This window comes from Schistocerca piceifrons, chromosome 4 (assembly GCF_021461385.2).
Source record: "Schistocerca piceifrons isolate TAMUIC-IGC-003096 chromosome 4, iqSchPice1.1, whole genome shotgun sequence".
Classification (NCBI taxonomy): domain Eukaryota; kingdom Metazoa; phylum Arthropoda; class Insecta; order Orthoptera; family Acrididae; genus Schistocerca; species Schistocerca piceifrons.
The window spans coordinates 692,334,524-692,358,218 of record NC_060141.1 but is presented as its reverse complement, the minus strand read 5'-3'; the positions used below and the strand labels follow the sequence as shown (position 1 = coordinate 692,358,218).

The 23,695-nt window shown below is 43.8% G+C and overlaps 1 protein-coding gene across 1 annotated transcript in view; it reads left to right on the top strand.

The window, feature by feature from the left end:
• Positions 1 to 23,695, top strand: part of LOC124796114 (translational regulator orb2) — a 451,001-nt gene that overhangs the window by 169,180 nt on the left and 258,126 nt on the right. The window contains exon 3 of the mRNA XM_047260203.1: positions 21,774 to 21,824. Coding sequence (XP_047116159.1) covers positions 21,774 to 21,824 — 51 coding nt within the window. The remainder of the gene's footprint in view (positions 1 to 21,773; positions 21,825 to 23,695) is intronic.

Here is a 23,695-nt window from a genome sequence, read left to right as displayed (position 1 = left end):
CGTTTAATTTATTGGTGGGCCACAAGTGCAGCCGACAAACGCTGTTGGTGGATGACGCGCGCTTAGAAGAAAACCCTAGAGCGCTGTGGCGCTCTCCATCCACAAAGAGGGGCGACCTGTACTATGTGCGACGCACTTCGGGAAAAAATAAATGCGGACGCTCCTTTGTTGCACTGGTTCCGAAAGAGCATCGGCTGAAGGGCTGTCGCCTTCTTCTTTACTTTTTCACTTCGTGGGTAAGACTGTTATGCCGGTTCCGTCATCACAAAATATTTCCGTCTCTTCTTGGGTCCTTCTTAGGCACTCCTTGTTTATAATCTACAGTGTGTTCACGTTAAACATACAAAATGTAATAACTTGAGACGTAATTAATATATTTATTGGCGGTTTGCTTCGACAAGTATGGTAGCTCCAAATGTTTTCGGTGCTTGTTTGCGGCAATTGATACTGCGTGCGCAAGCATAACTATTTCGTTCACGTAAACGTGCGTCAGTAGCCACCCCACAGCAGAAAGTGTTCTTTGTCCTTTCTCTAGCGGAGTTGAAGACTGTTGCACAGGCACGACGTCGTTTTCGGGGTGAGTATGGACTAAGACCGACCTGACGATCTTTCCAGTGAAGTAACAGTCAAGAAATGGGACAACCGGCTTCAGCAAACTGGGAGTTTACTTTCGATGTCGGGCCACCAAGCCAAGCATGCAGTGACAGAGGCTGCTGTTGAATTAATTCGTACGTCTTTCCATATCGGAGCCCTCGTAAGTCAATCCGACAAGCAACTAGGCAGTTACAGTTACCTAGTTCGACAGCACACGATGTCGTCCGTAAGAGGTTGCGCCTACGGGTATACAGACTGAAGGTTCGCCACAAAATTAACCCTGAGGACGCGCCGTGACAAGAAGGCATTCACGGAGACAGTTCCGGCAAAAACGGGTGAAAACGAGTCATTCGTCGATTTCGTTTGTTTCTCTGACGAATATAGGGAACTGAACGTCTCCACATAGTGACAGGAGTGCGAAAGTGACTCTCCGAAAGCGAATGTATGGTATGGACTGTTGAAGGAAAGGGTTATAGGTCCTTTCTTCTTCGCGGAGCCTACGGTTAATGCAACAATGTATGTGTACATGTTGGAGGTGTATGCTGCGCCACAACTTCATCGTGACGTAGTCTTTCAACAACATGGCGCACAATTCCATTCTGCGAACACTGCGAAGGATTTCTAGATCATGAGTTCCCAGATCGTTCGACTGGGAGAGGTAGTTCATCGATTACTTGGCGCCCTAGAAGCCTATGCATTATGCCACATGATTTTTTTTTCCTTGTGGTGGTACGTCAAGAATCAAGTGTACCAGACACCACTTTGTGATCTATCGGATCTGCGCCATTGCATTCTGCAGTTATTCCCATGTTACGCCAACAATGCTGCAAAGCACATGGAGAGAAGTGGAATAAATCTGTCGCGCCACTAATGGTGCGCATATCGGGGTGTATTAGGCGTGTAAAAAAAACATTTTGATGTACCATTCTTGTAGAAACATACCGTGAATAAACATTTCAATTATTTCTCAAATTATTACGTTTTATGTTGTTGTATGTTTAACCCGAATACTCTGTACATTACTAAACAGCTAAAACGGCGCACCGTCTCCGTTGCAGGTTGGCCGTCTAATGCCTTCCAGGAGCAACAAATTCTGATTTTCAGTATTTCACATAATTAATGACAAAATTTCAAAGCTGAAAATACTGTCTTAATCTACTCATTAAGGTTTAATACAGTAACATGAGTAATAAAGTTAGAAACTGTATACGGCTTGACGCAGCATAACTGACGGCGCCCAAATTACCCTGACTGTATTCATCCCGTATTTAGGAATCAGAGACTTTCAACAAATCTTAGACATAATTTCAAACCATTTCGAAATGTTTTCTAGCTGACATCCCTCACAAAATAATGAAATGAAAAATGCTTATCAGTTATTACATTTTCGCTGTTCATGTGGTAGAACTTCGGCATCTGTCATGACATTTTAATCAAATAACTTCTTTACTACTACCTCCATTTGCAACACATATTGCAGAAAACGTTCACATATACCGTTAAATGAACCTACGGAATTATATAACTGTACAACACATAGTTCAGGACATACGGTGTCATAAATATTGAGAAGCTGATAAACTAGCATCTGTTTAAAGTTGAGCGCGAATTACGGAGACTATATCTATCGAAATGAGAGCACTTAGCAACTTCCAACAAACTTCAATCGTATTTTTAAACCTTCTCTAAACTTTTCCATTAGAATATGGGTGAGTAACCCAAAGGTAATGAAACGAACATGATTAGGGTTTTGCGTCATCGACTGTTAATGTTTTACATGCTTAACAACGATTATTTTACACATTAACTCATTTGTAAAGTAATCAGACGTTTCAAGATGTTTTATATGGGCCTATGGAGTTCGATTCTTTAAATAATCGGGCGATATCTTTTATTGTGCTCTCTTTGTAAATCTCCAAACCAGTTGTTGCGATACTTCTCTGTTTTCTCCTGCAGTGCCTCAATCTCTACTTATTGCAGTGTTGTCTCGTTTCTTACATGTTCTGTTTTAGCGGACTCTTGTGTTCTTCCCAGAAATTTCATTTTCTCTCTTTGTATTCGTTTTGATGGTTTTATGCCACAATGTGAACTGGAAGTCGGCGTGACAGCCACGTACAAAACACTCAAGGTGTGCTATATGAACTTCTGATCGTGGCCAGATCGCGAGTGCTTGAGGGGTGGGACGCCGGCTTCGATATCGTGCAGGCACTGGGCTTTTCATTTGCCACCATGACAAGGCTGTGCCGCAAATACATCGATCTGGGTAAACGCACTGCCGCCAGTCATCTACCGTAGATAAGAACGCAGCGATGAAGGAGTCTGTATAACTATTGTGGACTACAGCAGCGGGTAGATTAATCATGGTGCAACCAACACATTACTCGCCAAATTAAACTGCAGCTGCTGAGCAGTTGTTCAAACTAGAAGCACTTCCACGGTACGGGATGGGGAAGCCACCCCCTCACATGTCTACGTTCGCTCGCCACACGGCAGGTGGCTCAGGGGTTCGCGAAGGCGCAAAACGCCAGCACTGGACGTTATTAGCATGGAAAGACGTCGCCTTGACTGATGACTCGCGTTACTAGCCGGTCGCAGGTTATCAAACCGTCAAAAACGGTTATCTTTATTTAGTAAACATTACACAAATGCGAGGAATGTGATCCACAGCTAAGCGTTTCGGTAGCCAAATTGCCATCATTTGACCGTAGGGTTAAAAGCAGACAGCCAGACGATGGGAGGTATACTCCCGAAACGTCTAGCTGTGGATTGTATCCCTCACATTTGTGTGTTGTACGCTACATACCGATAACGATTATCTTCATAACCGCTTCTCCAATCATTGAGGTAATGATGATCATCATAACAGCTCCTCCTGTCCTCGAGAAGGAAAATATTAGAGCCCCAGGAACCGCATGAGCCAATGCATCTCGCTGTCAGGACACCTTCCACGCAGTTTGTGGACGTAATTTCGTGTGCATATGGGTGGTTGGAGGGGTTGGTGCGGGGTGAGGAAAAATACGGGAACCTTATGTACGAACATGTGCATCCGTTTGGTTGACTACAGTATCTCGCAGGCTACCTGTACCTTCAGTAAGACAAAGTACCGCTCCATCGCTCCCGAAATATGTCTGAATGGTTTGAGGAACACTGAGCAGACATGAGGATCCTGGGATGTACCTCCAGCTTTCGGAGCACATATGGGGCTCCGTAGAGCTAAACGTACGTCCCTGGGCCTCAGCTCCTAACAAGCTTCGCGAACTGCGGGCTGCAGGGTTCAGCAGTCGCGGATCAAGATGTCTACCCAGAATTTATGATGTGTCGTGGAGTCCATTTCACGACGCTTTGCCACCGTTTCGCTGCGATAAGGGGTGCCGTACGTTGCTAACTCTCAAAATCAAAAGCTCATGAGCGTGATTACAGTGAAGGGGCTTCTACGGACGTTCTCAGGTTGATAACAGTTAAGGTCTCTGGGATTTCTCTCAGAACTGCATAAAAGGAAGTGAAAAAATAGTGCCCCGTCTGTTCCACTCTGGCAAATTTAGATTAGTAGCTGACAACATTGTCACAAGCAAAGACGAAATTCTTCATTTCAGGCGGTTGGCGTGTGTTTACTATGGTATCCAAACATTTCTGTTAATATCCAAATTTCTCCGCCGTGTAGTGTTAAATTCTGATTGCGGATAAAATTCCCGTGAGGCCATCTGGATTTAGGTTTTCCGTGATTCCCTTAAATCGCTTAAGGCAAATGCTGCGCTGGCTCGTTGAAAAGGACACGGACAATTTTCCTACCCATCCTTCCCGCATTCGAGTTCGATCTACTACGTTAACCACAATCTTCCTTCCGTCCTTCTAACTGGTAATATTTTCGTTCCAGTTTCCTCTTAAAAAAATAAAAGTACAAAAATTCATACCAGTGCACCTTCTTTTCACAGTAGACCTGGAAACACGGGCTCATATAGCGTAACTACGAATATGATGATACAATAAAAGTAACTTTCTCTTACCTGCACGTTAAAATTCACTCGGTCTGCCGATACCGCTCGCTGTGGATCATCCATCTGTAAAAGAAGAAGTACGTTCAGGATGTCAGCAATTCTCGTTATTTATACTAAACAAGAATGAACCGCGCCTGCGCCCTTCAAGCCATTATTTACGCGAAATTCAGAGCCACATTTGTCAATATTAGACCACTAGTCATAAACTTTTTCGGCAGTGCTGTATAAACAGATTTATAAAGCTGATGTAACTTTGTTTTTTCCTTTTTCCTTGGCACTCACTAGTAATGTAATCTTTTGATCGGTATCGCCTAATGTCATCCTCCCAGGGACCATTATTTCGCTTAGAGTTTCGCACTCCACTTCATCATATTGCGACAGCCAACGATATCCCCTGTGGGACTTCATTTGCATGAATAATGGCTGCATCGCTTTATGTTCTTAAGGTTTGGAGCTTCTGGTCCACAATGTAAGATATTCACTTCGTTACTGTAACTTTTCTATGCTCACCGTCCGTCGTTTTCGTGCTATTTATTGCCTCCTGTTTTCATTAATTTCATAGTTATGCTGTTTGTGAGGCTCTCCTGTAAAATTGTTCTATTTTCCGCTGCAATAGCTCAAAGCACTTCTTGCGTTAGTGTAATACACGGAAGTAGTGTTACTTTTGATGGACCTAAGTTTGATAGCCTTCATGTTAGTGTAGAATGATATTTTCATCTTCTTCTACCAAACGTGCTTAATTACTGGAATTTTTTTTTCACAAGGCATTATATTCTAAGGACAAGATTTTTAAGTTTAATTCTATTGGTTGAATGAAGACATTATTTCCGCCAGGCTCATTTAATGAAAATAATCCCGATTTCGGCTATACGACTATTTTCAAGTGGATTAGATTGTAAAAGACCTTGAATAGAAGTCTTACGGCATACGACCACTGGGCAGATACTTCCATACGTTAACAACCATGGCATCGAAACGTGACATGAACGGTACGAATGTTAGAAAAACGCTCCGTGGCCGAAGATTTGGTAATACTGGTATAATGAAAGACTATTTTCAGTAACTAAACAGTCTTGCTGGAAATAAATCACATACTTTAAACCAGAGATTCATACAACTCAAAAGTATTTTAGAGGGAGGACCGGGAGCGTGGATGGGCGGTGGTGGGGGAGAGAGGAGGGAAATACCAAGAGGGAGCAGGGTCAGGAGGCTGGTATATCGGCTAACCTCAGATGGCCGTAAAAAAAGTGCTTTTTAGCATTAGGTTAATCACTAGTTTTAAAAAATACGAAGCGATATTCTGCAAAATCAGCTAGATGAATACAACTAACATTTAATACAGTACAGTCACATTTGTTTAGCTATTTCTAAAAAATATGTTTGGTGTAGTAATTAGTATTTGAGGGCTTCCAACTTGGATTCCCTTTCAGTCAACCTAAACGCAGTCCTCTGATGGGTGATATTTTTGCTTATTAATGTTTTCGCCCACTGAGGATAAATACGTAATGTCGAACATTCCTGATCGTACAGTGTCGATCTTCCCACACACCAATCGCGACTGGAACAGGACGAGGCGGAAATCATAGGAATACCAAAAGTATCCTCCGTTACATACCGAAACACGACTTGCTGTGTGTAAGTGTAGGTCACTGGTTCCCATCCAGGGGGTAAAAGGTAAAAAGTTTTTTTCTCTGGGGTAAAACCAAAAGGGTTTAATTGTTTTTTGGCCACGAAACTAAATTATTTTTAGAAGATCACTACTATTAGCACTACTTCGAAAGACTTTAATTCTGGTTCCGTTAAGTTGGCAATGATTAGTGTTTTTCATATGCTAGCATTAACGCTTAACACCATGTAATGTAGGTTATAGTATCAGAAACATATGTATAAACAACATCTCCCTCACTTAGCCCGCCCACTACAAGTATACTCTGTACCGTTCATCTAAGACAGTAAAATTGAGGCATACACATCACATATTCTTAAATGCCTTATAAAAACGCCTCCTCCGAGTTGAAAGTACTTCCTGCAATAGACTAGAAATTGCTTCATTATTCACTTCGCAACAATAAACGATCTATGATAAAGACAGTAACTATGGCTACTACGCTGCTATAGGTCCTATACTGTATTATTATTATGATTGTTAGTGGTTCAGAAGTAAGGTGTCGAGCAATCAAGTGACTAACAAACAGTAGACCTAAGTATCGTGCACAAATTCTAAGTTGATTGATCTTTAATGTCGATGCATAATGTGGGTGATGCGAACTGTCGCTAGAGGACAGGAGTGGCCTTCAGAAAGCATGTTTCTGTAACAAGTGGGTACTCAGCTTTGTTTTGAGAAAAGGACTTCTAGGTACCACTTGTGATGCATTGAGAAATGATTTATCATTCTGCAATAAAATTTTGTTAGAAATAAGCAATACCAATTGGCTCGTTGGCGCATTAGTTCGAGGTTGATCACACACTTACAAAAACTTAATCTTACGTTATTGAAAAATGAAAGTGAGCAGAGAAAATTCTTTTTCATTCTATACCTTAGTTAGACGCTTATGTTGATGACGGTGGGAGCAGGGTGGGCGCGGGAACTATCTCATATCTCACGGAACCATTGATGTAGATTAATATAATGTTACAGAACCAAAGTGTCGGCAGATATACGAACGCAATATGTTACAGTGTATGCGCCTAACAAATAATATGATAAATGTATGTAATTATTAACTGGGCCATTTCCTAGGTCTTTAGCTGAATAAATCCGAAAGCCTTTCTTTATTCTCTTCTATGACTTACCTCTGCGAAGTATAGGTTTTGTATCTGTAAGTGTGACTGTTAAATGTAAGTTACTGCGACAAATGCTAGTGGAGTGTTGTTGCCGTATCAGTTGTTCTTGAGTATGATAACCATAAAAATGAAGAAGGAGAGCGAATGGCAGTGCTAGCACCCAGCCTGTAGTATAACAGAGCGCAATGCCAAGCTGAACTTACAGACCAATTGTCAGTTCATTGTAAACAGTGTCACAGCCCTTGAGGAAGGATCTGCAATTTAATCCGCAACTTCGACGCAAAACCTTTTGATTAGGTATGTTGCACCATATGCCATATTTGCCGACCAAATACTGAAGGTGGAAATTTTTCCATCGCCAGAGATCGAAGTTGCTACCATCAAGCTGAGCGCCAGATAGGGAGGTGAGTTACGTGACAGGAAAGATGTACAGCGTTTAGCACAAAATTTCATAAACTGCGCCTACTCTCTCTACGTAGTTCGGTTGTAGAGCTTATTTGAGATGAATGCGGTTATACCGAAGGCAAACTCCGGCGTTAGTGGCTAATGGACTATGTACGTGAATATCCTCTACTAATTTATTATTATTTATTGCTGTATTTATAAAAGCCGTTTGCTTTGTTACCTAAAAAGCACTGAATTGCACGCAATGTGTTTGGAAAATTTACGCTGTATAAGTACTTACGGAACTTGAAAAGGAAAAGACTTATAATACCGAGGAGTGAAAAAACATAATTAGAAACCTAAATCTAAAAATCAAACTTGTTAATACAAAATGAACTACCCATCAATTAAAAAAAAAAAGAATTTAACTTACGGATTCCCACCAACAGTCCACTGGTTATGGGAGTGATGGAGGAACAAAAAATGATCAACATCCATGCACTGCACGCCACTCTATGGTGTGTGTCAGAGGGGACTTTGTGTACACCTGCCATTTCTCCCTTTCTTGTTCAGACATGAATGATCCACGGGAATAACCACTGTTGCTAAGCCACCAAGTGATGTCTCTGATTTTACCTTCATCGTCTTTTCAAGAGACGTACGTAGACGGAGACAATATATTGGTTGACTTTTCTAGGAATATACGCTATAGGAATTTTAATAGTACACCGCTTCAGGTCTGCTCAAGCGTCATCAGGGGCCAATTCCTAGAGTTGGTAGCAGTGACTACATCTGTTATTATTAGTACTGATTAGAGATCAGAAATGAGTTGTGTATACTCGCCAGCGGGTCCTATGAAGTCATCTCCGAATTCACCCTCTCCGTGTCCTCGGAGATTCGACTCGCGAGTCTCCGCCGCTGCCCTTTTAAACGAAAACTCATCACTTGAGTCAGTTGCCGGATACAAGTGGACTGTACCAGCGTAGAAAGGAGAGTCAGTACAGGAGTTCGCAATTAGAACCGAGCACTCACGGCATTGCCGTTACATTCGCAGTCGTTGGGCAGACGAATATTATACATTAATTCAAGGACTGATCGGTTAGCAGTGAACGTTGTTTCATTTTCACACACACACACACACACACACACACACACACACGTACTGATCGGTTTTCAAGAAGGAGCCCATATCCGAAAACGCACGGCTTGGGCGGTGGAAAACGTCGAAGTCTGAGCTGGGTGTGGGTTCCACATTACGTCAGTAAACCCAATATCAGTAGTGTCTTCATTACGAACTGGTTTCGAACTGCGTACCTCGGACGTCAATGCAGAGCCTACATCGGAGATGCTGGGGCTCACGTTCGGGTGTTATTGAAGTGTTTCAATCACTCCGTGGACTCGAGCAACAAGGCCCTCCGCTGACGTTACAGGTGTGCCAAACCGCATACTCTTCCTATACCCCACAGAAAATAGTCGAGAGGTGTCAGATTTGATGACTGTGCCGGCCATGGAACTGGTCCACCTCTGAGAGTCGGTCGATTCGGATATGCGACGTTGAGGTGATTCCGCACATGGCCATCAAAGTGTGCTGGAACTCCATCGTGTTGCAGGCACATGGCCATCCGAACATTTAGTGGCACTACATCCAATAACAGGGTAGGCAAAACATCTCTAGTAAACGTGAGGCAGATCGGACCTGTTAGTCTGTTGGTTGATTGGTTGATTTGGCGGAGGGGACCAAACAGCGAGGCCACCGGTCGCTGTTAGTCTGTTTGGCAGTAGATATGGCCCAATGTTAGGGCCACCAATTATTCTGGCCCATATGTTAATACCAGCTCTGTGTTGGTGATTTTGAATCACCTGGACACGCGGGTTTTCGTCCACCAAAACATGCATGTTGTGCAAGTTTAATATGCATCCTCTTGTAAACATGCATACATCTATGAATAGCGGCAAGCTTGAGAACCCTGGCTGAAGTACGCACTGTTGTAAGTAACACCGCACAAACTGTATTCATCGTGGGCAGTCCTCCTCCCACATTTTCCGGACTTTCTGCTGATGGTACGGACGGAGCCAGAGTTCATGGACAATGTGGCACTTTTACTCATGAGCACCGCCAGTGCCACCTGCCGGGTACTGGTGGCTGGGTCCTCTTCGAACGTTGTCAGCACATCTTGCTCCAGCTGTGGTGTTCGAGCCGAGCGTGGACGACCCACCAGAGGACAAACAATAGACTGAGGACAGTAGTCGCAAGTACCAAGCGCAAAGTGCTACTACTGTACTCTACGAGAGACACACCTCGTGCACAAAATATTTACGTGCAACGTTCCGGCTTGTCTGAGCCGTCTCTCGATGGCCGCAAACGTGGACTGATGTGAGGTGCCGGCCGAAGTGGCCGTGCGGTTAAAGGCGCTGCAGTCTGGAACCGCAAGACCGCTACGGTCGCAGGTTCGAATCCTGCCTCGGGCATGGATGTTTGTGATGTCCTTAGGTTAGTTAGGTTTAACTAGTTCTAAGTTCTAGGGGACTAATGACCTCAGCAGTTGAGTCCCATAGTGCTCAGAGCCATTTGAACCATTTTGATGTGAGGTACGTCTGTTTTGGAAAACGTTCCGCATTCAGTCTTGCAGCAGCTCTCCCACTGCAGTCCGCCTTACCATGTGAAAGCACGATGTCGGTTATTTCCGCAACTGTGTACAAGTGCATTCCGCACTTCTGACAACGTCATCACCCCAGTCCCGCAGTAGGATGGGCACAAAGGTCGTGTGGACGAATATGTAGCGCATGGAATGTTATTAGGCTCAGGTCGTCCATCCGCAGTACACAGTTGGCTAAAGGGTTGCATACCTTCCGTATTCAGACACCAAAACGACTCGGAACATCCCGCCACAAACTTTCGTTTTCAGACTTCGACGCTAGCCAGCGCCCAAGCCGTGAGTTCACGGCTGTGGGTTCCCTCTTGAAAACCGATGAGTTTGCCTTCCGGCACAAGACATTAAGCGTTGTCGGGACACCCTATGTATCAAAAAGGTATGTGCAAGACTTTCAGGAAACATTCCTCACAGTATATGAACACGTGCCCGGAAACGCTTTATTTCCATGTTAGAGCTCTGTTCCTACAACTCTTCACCATATTCATCGTGGGAAACACAAAAGAAAAGAACTCACCAGCACAGTATAAAACACTGTCCTGTGGTTGAGGGTTGACACATTGTTGAATAAATCATTCGCAGAAGTGTACCCGTGCAGAAAAATCAGTTGTTGATAGCACCTACACAGCAGGTTCTCATTTAGTAGCACTTTCCAGACCGTCATGTGGTGAACACTACTTGTTGCAGTTGATTCTCTTACGCTGACGCGAGAGTTATCGTCTTTCAGTTGAGATGTCCTCGTCCTTGGGTAGGCCTTCTCCAGTCGCGAGTAGCAGGCTTAAGCTTCCTACACGCCCAAAGACGGCTATGAATTGCTTCAAATTTCCTCCTATCGCGATACCGTCGTTCTGGAAATCTCTCTCGATTCAAACTTTGAGCGCCACGGTCATTACCATCTGCTAATTCGTATAGCAAATGGACATCTGCCGACAGAATTTAGCTTCCTTCAAGTAAGATAAAAGGTGTTCTTTGTAATGTTAAAGCGATCTAGGTCTCCGAAAGCAGGGCGTGTATCGCATTCCATGCGAATGTGGCATATCTTACGCTGACCAGACAATCAGAACAGTCGAAGAGAATTGCAAGGAACTTCTGCAACACGCCCGACTAAAACAACCAGGCAAAACACCTGTCGCCGAGCAGCGCCTGAAATATAGTCAAGAGATGAAACGCGATGAGACCAGTATCGTGATGCAAACGCCAAGATTCTGTGTCAGTATAACTAAGGAGGCTATTGAAATAAAGGATGTCAGAAAACCTAGTAAAAAGAGATGGGGGTTTGAATTTAAATAACTCCTGGATTCCAGCACTCAAGGTTTCAATTTAAATAACGCTTGGCCTCCAGCACTCAAGGTTTCAATTTAAATAACGCCTGGACTCCAGCACTCAGTTTATTAAAATTTCGCCGACCATCATCTTCACCAAATTCTCGGGGAACTTGCAAGAAGTATCAGTGCTTGCACTGTAAAACAAAAGAGCATCAGACGCCGTTCGGGAATCGAACTTTGCTGTAAATGGCGGCCCGAGACCAACAATACCTCACAGTCTGGTTGTAATCCAGGCAGCGAGTACACGCAATAGCGAAATCTACAGCAGCTGAGGAAGACAGCTGGATCGGTCGTCGAAATACTGTGTATAATATGGAAGTAACAACTCGGCAGAACGACCGGAAGCTCAGTATTAACTAAACTGTTACTGCTACACATCAGATGCTAGAAGAACAATGAGGTAAGTCGCATGTCAGCGTAAGCAGTGAAGTGAGAGCTTTATCTTCGTTCCATTCGAACGACAAACATTGGCGGTGAACCTAAAAATTACAGCTTACCATACGTTATGAGGAAATGTAAACAAGAGGGTATATTGAATATTTCATGTATGAAAACGTTTCATGTGATGTTAGTACATTCTGCTTCTGTGTGTTTCTCATGATTAGTGTGCTTATGAAGAGAAGAAGAAAATAAGCTCTAACACGAAAATAATGCGTTTCCAACTCTAATGAAACACGCTGTATTGGGCCATGTGGAATACCCAACACAGCAGGTTTCGTAGTATGCGATACACGGTAAAACAAATGGTTCAAATGGCTCTGAGCTCTATGGGACTTAACTTCTAAGGTCATCAGTCCCCTAGAACTTAGAACTACTTAAACCTAACTAACCTAAGGACATCACACACATCCATGCCCGAGGCAGGATTCGAACCTGCGACCGTAGCGGCCGCGCGGTTCCAGTCTGTAGCGCCTTTAACCGCTTGGCCACCACGGCCGGCACGCTAAAACAGATGTGGGTAGTGTATAAAGACACTTTGTGAAATAATTGTAACAAAAATGTTAAAACTGTGTCACTGGTCAGTTAATGTATGTTCTTAGTCAGGTAAAGTGATGTACAGTTAGGATAAATGGTTGAAATGGCTCTAAGCACTATGGGACTTAACATCTGAGGTCATCAGTCCCCTAGACTTAGAACTACTTAAACCTAACTAACCTAAGGACATCACACACATCCATGCCCGAGGCAGGATTCGAACCTGCGACCGTAGCAGTCGCGCGGTGCCGGACTGAAGCGCCTAGAACCGCTCGGCCACCGCGACCGGCAGTTAGGATAAGTCATTACCACTTTGATATGAATTTCGAAATGTTTTGAAGAAAAAGAAAAAGTTCTGAAAACAGTGTTAATAGTGTATAAATGTTAGTAACCTTTTTCATTCAGTTTTGTAATTATAATTCAATTTGTAAAAATTCATTGTTTACCATAACGCAAATTAACTTTGTAAACCATTAATTTTGGAAAAGCTTAACATTTATGTATCTTTGCAAGTCAGAACAACGTAATTCTTACGGAAATCACCAACTAAAAATCTGTAATTAAGCTCGTAATTAATGCTTCTGGAACATTCTATAGAGAAATTCAGTGCAATGTCCACAAATTACGAAAACAAGAGAAGATTCGTTTAAACTGGAGACATAACCTGATTCAGAAAGACGATTTGTATCATAAATGATGTTAGAAGAACGATTCATTAATCTTTTGTAACACGATTTAAAGATTTTGGGTTGTACGTAATTATTTTAGCCTTCAAATGTTATATAAAGTCATTTTAAACGTTTGAATTGTAGTTTTGATGTTGTGGAAATCTTAGAAGCTCTAAATTGTTTCATAAAATCGCATAATGAATTAAATTGCGTAAAGGTACTCGAGAATGTTCTGGACTGAATAATAAGAACCGTAATGTCAGTTTTTGCTGGGGTAACTTACTGCAATTGTAACGTCAAACATGAAATAACACAATAATGTCAGAGAATGTAATTGTTAAAAGATGTATAAATACACATTGTCAGAGAGCGAGAAGGAGAGAGGCTGGAGTACTAGCTGGTGTGTTCCGGTGCCTGTAAAGTAGTGACAAAAAAAAAGTGTTGCTAACAAATTAATTGGTTACTTTGGAATACATAAATTGTGATCAAGACTGTTTATAATAGTAAAAATTAATTGGTGTACGTCTGATAGTGACCAAAGCAGGGAAGTTATCACCTCCAAAAATGTAAAATATGCTGTGCTTCTGGATCTGGTTACGTTAGACAACCCATGTCTATACGACACATTGTATTGCTCTGTGAAGGAGGAATGTTTCCTGAAAGTTTGGTCACACCTTTTTGTTACACGCGGTATGTATGTGTTTATATATGTGTGTGTGTGTTTCCGCGTGTGTACGTGTATAAATTATTTTATGCCCGTTGTAAATTTAATTCATCTCTATCCAACTTCGTTAAATGGGCTATATTCACCCAGCGATCGGTCATACTAAGTCACGACTAGCCTTCTCTTTGGCAGTTCAGGAAGAGAGAACGAGTCGACGAATAGGAAGCGACCGCGTTGTTATCTTTTCAGACTCATCGTACTCTGTGGAGCTACGGCGGAAGACGGAAGTAAGTCATTACAGCACTGACGTGATAGCGGCGGCTTGATTTCTAATGTATGCAACCCGCAACGTACGATTCGTAATCGCTCCGTTTCTGATCTATATGTTAAGTCTTCTGCTAGCAAAAAAATGGTTCAAATGGCTCTGAGCACTATGGGACTTGACATCTGAGGTCATCAGTCTCCTAGAATTTAGAACTACTTAAACCTAACTAACCTAAGGAGATCACACACATCCATGCCCGAGGCAGGATTCGAACCTGCGACCGCAGCAGTCGTGCTGTTCCGGACAGAAGCGCCTAGAACCGCTCGGCCACCGCTGCCGGCTCTGCTAACAAATCGGTGGAATTTCCAAATGGTTTCTAACTACGAGTCTACTTTACGATATTTGTGTTTCGTAAGTTAACTAAATAGCTGTAACGGAATTAAAAGTACTAGAACATTAAAAATATTAGTGCTAACTGCAAACATTCAGGTTGACGCTCAGGTGACATCCGCTGCACTGTGGGCGGCGCTGCTGCGGTCACCAGAGCGCACAGCCGTAACTCCCCCGCGCAACCACACCCCCGGCGCGACGCCTCCCGGGACTGGAGCGGCAGCGGCGCCGGTCGCCGCCCGACGGCCGTGCATGCCGCAGATGCGACACGTTTTACGATCGCAGCTCACGCCACGACTGCACAGCGCGCGTAATATCGCGACGCGGCGCCCGCCAGATAAATCTCGGCCGCTCTCCTCAGTATTAAGTTTTCTCTTCAAATAAAGAGCGAGCAGCTGGCCAGGCGCCTAGCGAATTTACTGCCTCGCTCTCCACGCAATTTTTCCGTGTCACGCCCGCCTGCTCCGCGACTGGAGATAAATTCATCTCGAATGTCCAGACGAGCACCGAGAAAAGTCAAAACTGGAAGTAGCCCCACCACTAAGACGAAGCCACATAACTAGTGCACTTGTACCACTGTTACGATACCGTTCTTTCGCAGACCTAAGTTAATCCTCGATGTGGACACGACTTGAAGAATGTTGTGAAAAACTATTATAGTGCTTTTCCTGCTTCAGTAAATGCGATTTCCTGAATCTACATCTATACTCGGCACGCCACCTTACGGTGTGTGGCGGAGGTTACCTCTAGTACCCCTAATCTTTTCCCTCTTACCTGTTCCATTCGCGAATGGTGGGTGGGGAGAACGGCTGTCTATAAACTCTGATTTTCTGGTCGCGATCATTCCGAGAGACATATGTGGAAGGAAGTAACATGTTGCCGAATTGTTCTGCAAACGTATGCTTTCCGAATTTTACCACTAGTCCTCTCCGAGATGCACAAAACATTTCTTGCTGCGACCGCCACTGGATTTGTTGAGCTTCTCCATGACGCTTTCACGTCGACTAAACGATCTCGGAAAATGCCCCCTTTCTTTGAATCTTCCCTATCTCTTCTGTTAATCCTACTTGGTACGAGTTCCAGGCTAATGAACAGTTCTCAACAAGTGTTTTGTTAGTCACTCTTTACGAGGATGAATTCCACATTGGTGTGAAAAGCTTAAGGCCGAAAGTAACTTTCACATGATGCGTCACTGCCGTTTAACACAACTCGATGAAACTTGGACTATAGATAGAAAGAACTGCAGCAGTATAGTACAGAAGGTAACAGAAAGAAATAGCCAATGAGACGAACTGAAATGACATAAATTCAAATGGCAGACAGAGATGAGCACGCTTGCACAGGGTAAACTAGCGTGAGAAACTGCATTAAACCAATCTTCGGACTGAAGACCACAACAACAAGACGAGATAGCGTTTCTCCAGTTGTCTCGGATGTACACGTATGTGTGACGGTGTCTTGTAGACGGTTAATAGATACTCGTTAAGTATAGCGTCGTGAATATTTTGCAATGAATTAATACGGAGGTGAAAGGAAGACAGAAATTGATACAAGATGCCAAAGCGTTGCGTAGTCTCCTCAAAACTCACAACGTCGATCCAGAGGTTTAACGTTTCCATCTCGAGGTCCAGTTAGCAACTACCTGTCGCATCTGAACCGTGTGTGCTCAAATGGCTCTGAGCACTATAGGACTTAACATGTGAGGTCATCAGTCCCCTAGAACTTAGAATTACTTAAACCTAACTAACCTAAGGACATCACACACATTCATGCCCGAGGTAGGATTCGAACCTGCGACCGTAGTTGTCGCGCTTTTCCGGATTGAAGTGCCTAGAACCGCTAGTCCACAGCGGCCGGCTGGACCGTGTTGTGTTTGGATGCTGAGTAACAACACAGAAACGGAAAGTTACTCAACCAACTGTCGTCTTGCTTGAGTCTGGAGGTCCTCCTTTCCCCACACGGCAGCCCAGACAGGAATGCGATTGCTCTGGAGAATTATGGAATCATGCTGGAACCAATAGTCATCGGGGAACTGAAGCTGAATTGACTGTAGGATGTGCCTGCGGGGCTAAGTCAAACAGCATGTTGTACTTTCACAGTGCGTCCACACGCAGCAGAGAGGTCTGTTTTGACGTAAGACGCGTATCAGAGGTGGGCCTCGGAACGTCACTCACGCTTGGGATTTTGAAGACGTTCCAGAAAATGCCCCGGACCTGCCCGCCAGCGGAGCGCAGTAGACCCGGCTAGCTCAGCCGGCATGAATTATTGAAGGCGCCTGTGGCCGCGGTCGCGACAACAGCCGCCCTGAATGCAGGCGGCCGGCGCCTGCATACACATGAGAGCCAGCGCCCCCGGCTCTCAAAACTGGGGCTTCATCCCCTGCACTCTCGCTGCCTCGCGCGCTAACTTCGTGTTACCAAACACAATCCCCAGTAGGCACACGTAGGTGTTTCATTAGCTACCACATCGATACGAGTCATTTCACTGAATCACAAGTCTAAACTGCGGTTCAAAGCTACTGTTCTTATAGTGAGGACAGCTGTTAACAATGTGACTGTACCAGCTGGTGGTAGTTGCCACTGTGTGTACGCAGGCAGTTGCAGTGAGTCGCGGACGTAGGGCAGACGAACGGCATTCCGAATATTAGAAACAGGTAGAAGATATATTGCGCACTTTGCCTTAGGTACAATGTTATCCAGAGAAACTTTCAGTTATAACATTAATTCCCGTTGTGACACGTCCGTGTTTTTTTATTAATTTTTTTAAAGGTGCGACATGAAGTCGCGGAGGAAGAGTTCGGTAATTCACTTCTGATGATGCGTTAAAAAGTCATAACCAACAGAGTAACAAAGATTTTCAGGATCACGATTAACAAAAATTTCCTGCATGCATGTCCGAAGGAATACTGGTTCAAATGGCTCTGAGCACTATGGGACTTAACATCTGTGCTCATCAGTCCCCTAGAACATAGAACTACTTAAACCTGACTAACCTAAGGACATGACACACACCCATTCCCGAGGCAAGATCGAGCCTGCGACCGTAGCGGTCACGCGGTTCCAGACTGAAGCGCCAAGAACCGCACGGCCACACCGGAAGAAATACTGCGTCGTACTTCTGAACAACACAGGTACAGGAATATCGTACAAAAATCTTAGCCCATTATCATTAATCAGTCCCTCCCCTGCGTAATATGATGGCTGGGAAAGCCTGTTGTTTCACGCCGTTCAGTGTATACGCAAGTACCATATTCCCTATGGCCAAAAGAACCACCCATGAGTGTTGGCTTAATGTACAAGGCGTACGGCTTTAGAAGGCACTGAGAATTGTTAGAAAGATGAAGCGTGGCGCTCTATAGACGTCTTGAGCACAGAAGATAAATGCGTTATCCTCTTTCCAGGGATATAATAACTGCGTTATGCCCATCTTATATTGCTTCAGGAACTTCTTCCTAACATCTAAGAAAAATAATGTTGTAAAAAAAAAAATCTCTCACCTTGTGACGTCAGGTTACGCATCCGAAGCAGTATGCGTGCATGCAGTTGACGTCAACACAGACGTTTTAAATGGGAAAGAAAGTGTACTGAGTATTCAGTGACTGCGTTTCATTGCAGAGGACTTTTTGCACGTACGTAAGATACATTTTACAGGAATTTCATTTAGACAAGTCAACTTTTAGCGACACTGTTGCCAAGTGGGAATGTCACAAAGTCGTCACTCTGGTAGGTCCAAGAAACTGACAGCAACTACCGAACAAGTTTAGTGAACTAGCCAATCGCCTGACATCCTTATCAATTATTCCAGAATGCTTCCGTTGCAGCTCATAAACACAGAGACAGAACGATAGGTCGGTTTCCGTGGTCATTCTGCTGCCCAAATGCCGTTGATTACCAGAAGGAAACCGAACTGTTGCATAGAGTGGTGCAAACACACCGCCATTGATGTACAGAGCAGTAGGACAGTAGTAACTGACGATAAGGGGTGTAGTGCTCTAGTGCCTAGCGAAACGCTGCTCAGCAGAAACGGCCCGACTGTTTCATGACGTACGTGAAATTTGGTGTATGTGTTGTAGTGGTCCGGCGCAGTCCTCCTGGTTTCAGCTCAAAACATTACCGCAGCTATTTATAGAAAGATTTTAGCCAACAGCATTATTGTCTCAAAACGGCAATAATTTAGAAACGGTCCACATTCCTAACGGCAAAGTATTCCGGTCCACAACGTCTGAACCGTTGCATCGCGCTTCGAAGAAAATGAAATTGATGTGTGGGACCGGTCTACAAAAAGGCCCGGCCTCAATGCCATTGTATATCTTTCACTATTAACCAGAGCGCAGGCTGAGTCCTCGATCAGCAAGTCGGCTATAATTATTCACCGTTCTGTAGGAAGAGTGAGAACTAACATCGCCGCCATTGTACGACAACTTAGTGGAAAACCTTTCCCAAGGGTTACATGCTGTAGAAGTAGCTAAGGGAGTTCCCACAGACGTTTAGGTTATCAGGAGCTTTTTTTTGTAAACATCAGTCCAGGGACTAATGACGGAACAGACAATGCGTTCATTACACAAAAATTCTCGGTAGAAAGGTGTAGCTTAACAAGCGGAGGGTTCACTGATTCTAATGAGTCTGAAAAGGGGGGGGGGGGGGGGAGAGCAGAACCGTAGTATACATGTACATCAACACTCTGCAAACCACTGTGAAGTGCATGGCGAGGATTGCTTCCTGTTGTAACACATATTACCATCTCTTCCAGTTTCATTCGCTTATGGAGCACAGAAAGAACTGCCTAAATGTCTATGCGCACTGTCGTGTCTGTGCGGTCCCTGGGCTACCCTCTTCAAACGACTGTCAGCTAACGTTTTTCAAAATTTTCGCGACTCTCTCCTGTCAGTCAAACTAACCTGTGCCATCTCGTGCTGTTCTTCCTTTTATGGTACGTTCAATGTTCCCTGTTAGTGCTATCCGGTATGGATCCCGCAGACTTTAGCAATAATCTGGCAAACCCAGTTTCTTTGTAGAATGTCTACATTTTCGCAGTGTCCTACGAATGAATCGAAGTCTGAAATCCGCGGCACCTATGATTCCTTTTGGTGTGAAGATTTTCGAACGCCAGCAACGAGTCCAACGAGTTAACGACTCGCGAAAATGCAATCGTTATACAACGATAAATATAAGCAAGACAAAAAACCTGTAGCATTGTCATATGACTTTTTAACTACACTGCGCAACACAATTAAACGTTCACTTTTCGAAACCCGGTAACTGTCTTCATTGCGACGCAGAAGTTTAAAATTTGGTTCAAAGATGCGTGCATCGTTCCAATGTAAAGGCGCAAAAGCATGGTGCCCTGTGACGTCACTCTCGGGCTCGGTGACTCTTCAAAAATCAAGGTGTTGACTCATGCGAAAAACAGGCCACGTGAGGTGAGATAATGATGTTGTATACTGTGCGAACGTCGTCACACCCACTCTCCCACACGTATCAAACCTTCTGCGATGGAGACCAGATCTGAATATAGTTAAAATCACGAGGTTTTGTTACGAATGGCCGAAGAAAAGATTGCAGACAAGCTACCGCTCAGAATAGACACGAAAAGGCCTCAGGAGATGACACAAAGGGCATCTATGACACCACCACTTCACTTGGGGTGTTGATGCTCACAAATTTCACAGTCGGAAACGACAGTTCGCAATACGATGACCAACAGGATGGCGTTCTTGGCAATTTCTGACACTGCTGACATTACACCAGACGATTCAGCCCATTCGACGGAATTTGGAAATGATCCAAAGCAGCAAAAAGTAGTTCGCGCTTATCCAGTCCTACTTTTTAGCACACGTCTGGGTGTGATCACGGGGAGATCCACAACTCCGCAACACCCTCAGTACCACTTGTGCACCATTGTTGACCACATTAAAAATGTGCCTGTACGTAGACTTCGACAACCATTCCACTGTGTGGCACTCTGCCGTTGCTGCAGCACCTGCTTCCGGGCACACACAATCTAAGGGGTGTCGAAGGCGTTGCCTGCCTTCAGGTGCTAGAGCGCCACTCAGTTAAACCAGTATCGAAGTCTCTTTATGGCTACACATTTTAGTGCTCGATAAAGATGCACGAGTGGCACTGAGGGTACTGCCGAACTATGGGGCTTACAGACGGTCTCTTTGCCGTTTTATGCAACAGAAGAGAAATGCATTAACACCCTTTAGTGCTTCGGATCACGATTAAATTTCGTCGAATGGTTTTGAGCTGTCCCTAGTGGCTCCAACCTGTATACCAGAGCAAAAATTGCGGCCGCACTACACTCCACAGAGATGTGATGAAGTTCAACGGGTTGCAGCCTCATGATGTCCCTAGAGAATGGTTGAATCGTCTGGGAGTGTGAGCAAGAACGTCCTCATTGAAGGGGTGGACTCGTTGACGCCCCTTGTGCCACCTCCAGAACCCTTTTCGTGTCGATTCTGAGCAAAGATATGTCTGAAATGTTCTCCTCGGTCATTCATAAGAAAACTGCGTGATTACAACGCTGGGCGATTCTGATCTGCAACGCAAAGGCGTCAGAAGAAGGGTTGAAGTGTTGGGAAGAGTGGGTGTGAGGATGCTCTCATGGTGTGACATCATTAACTCACTTTACACCTGATATGAACTTCTGAGCTGTGGTGCGTCGACACCCTGCTGTCTGAGTGGATGACGTCACAGGACGCCACGCTCTCGCAGCATTACGGAGAAACGTAGTACCCACATCTTTGAGTGGAACTTCTAACTTCTGCGTCGCAATGGGAGACAATTGCGGAGTTTCAAAAAAGTAACCCTTTAACTGTGTTCCGCAGTGTAGTAAGCTGTTTTACGACAATGCAGTTGTCTGCAGCTACAGTAATCCGATGTTATCTATCAAATGCCGCAACCCACAAACGATGCGCTGTACAGGCTGCGAACGAGTGGTTCCATCGCTCTCCGGTTCCTATATCGAAAAAGCGTAGCAGCGTCAGAACCAGATGTGCTGTATCTACTTACTGCAGCACTGATTCATATTACGTAAGTAATCTGTACCACGACTTGAGCGATTCTCATTTTTGTTGCAGGTTTCATCAACTGCAACACGAACGCGCTGCAGTCGCTGGCCCAGCTGCATGGTGAGTACGCCAAGTTATCTGTCTTCTGCATCACGAACAAACAATGTACGCTGCGCTCACTACGTTTATCTTGATCGTCGATTTCCCTTTAGCGGTGTGTACTATGTTGAGATTAGCACTCCATCTACTGTGACTTTAGTATCCTACATTTTGCGTGGCTACAGAAACGGGAAACAAATGGTAGATCAGCGATGTACACTATGATATCGTATTACAATGTTTGTCAGTGAGACTGTGTGAGACATTGAAACAACGATGCAGATTCAACAGGGTCTTTTCTCTCTCTCAAAAAAATTCGTTATTTATCATTAAGTCAGTACTGGAAATCTGCTGTAACGGTTTTCGACGAACGGAAAGGTAATGAACGTATGGATTGTTGTGCTGAAAGTAGCCAAATAGCTCTGTATACGTCTTTTAGTTATATATTAAGAGTCCATAACGCAATTTCCTTTGCGTACTAAATGGTAGTCGATGACAGGAAGCATACAGACTACCAGAAAAGACAATGATTTTTTTTAAACGTAATCGAATTTTGTAAAGAAGTAAAACAGCAAGGAGAATGCTTATTTTTCCGTCGTATTTCGAATATACGCTGCCATATTACGTGAAAGAACAAGACTTCGTCGCATGTTTAGCTCGTTTCCGTGCTGATAACACGCCTTTGAGTCCCACCTTTAAGTTCGAAACGAGACGTACCTCCTTCGGTCAGTTACTACGTTCCTTGGTTCTCTCTGTAATGTGTAAACTCTTAGCCAGTGCTGTGTTTCTAGGCAGACACTCGCAGCTGTGAAGGAATTTTGCTGGGGCATCTTGTGAACGACTTATCTGACGTAGCCTCAGGTGCGAGTTATTGCAGCAAAAGTAAAATCACGAATTGAGTTTCTTTACTGTCGATACAAGTCAGTGGATCTCGATGTTACGAGCTGAGAAGTGCTATATCGTTCATATTCTTCCTTAGAGAGAAACATGAAATAGCAGATTTCAAACTCAATGGATAATTCATCATAATCATCTTTCAAACGCTGTATTTCGTCACTGCAGCCACTTTTCTCTATTTTGACCTGGCTTCTTCATTTCTTGGTAATTTTAATACTTTATTATTTCTAATAAATCTTGCACTATTATATTTCTTCGCCTCCTTTCGGTTTCTTCCCGAAAATATTTTGTACCAGTATGCCTTCTTAAAATTTTTATGTTTAAATAAATGTCCAAAAGCTTTTGTTTCCCATTTTCGAATAATTACTGTATGACGTCTTTGCTGAGCAACCTTTTAAAAAATACTTTCATCCAACGTTCTTTGTTTCAGCTGGTCTTTGTTATCCTTGTCCAGTGCCACATTTTCATCGCTTCTATGCGCTTCAACAGTGTCTAGCTTTCATAGCCATTAGGAGCACACTCCAAGTCAAGCTCTCCATAAACAATTTCTTTTATTTTCGGTACTAAATGATTTATTCACTAGTACTTCGCTTCCTTCACTGAATGCAAGTTTAGCTGTTCAATTCTTTTTCTGCTTTCTGTGCTGCCTCTGTTGTCTTCTATAATTAAGAAGCTGAAATAACTAAATTTATTAATTTCATCTAATTTGTTTCGGTTTTCATACCGTGGTCCTTCATTTTTATTTACTTTTTATAACCATTTTGCGCAATACAATTAAAGGATCACTTTTTCGGAACCCCATAACTGCCACTTATTACGAAGCAAAAGCCTGAAATCCAGTGTGTCTACAACCTTCCTCATAGAGCAAGGTATCAACAACCCAGAAGCTCATGGGACGTATAATGTGGGTTTATGATGTCACATTGGCACCAAAATTCTGCCCAGGACCACTATGGATTTGTTACAAGATGGCAAGGTTCGATAAAAACAATACC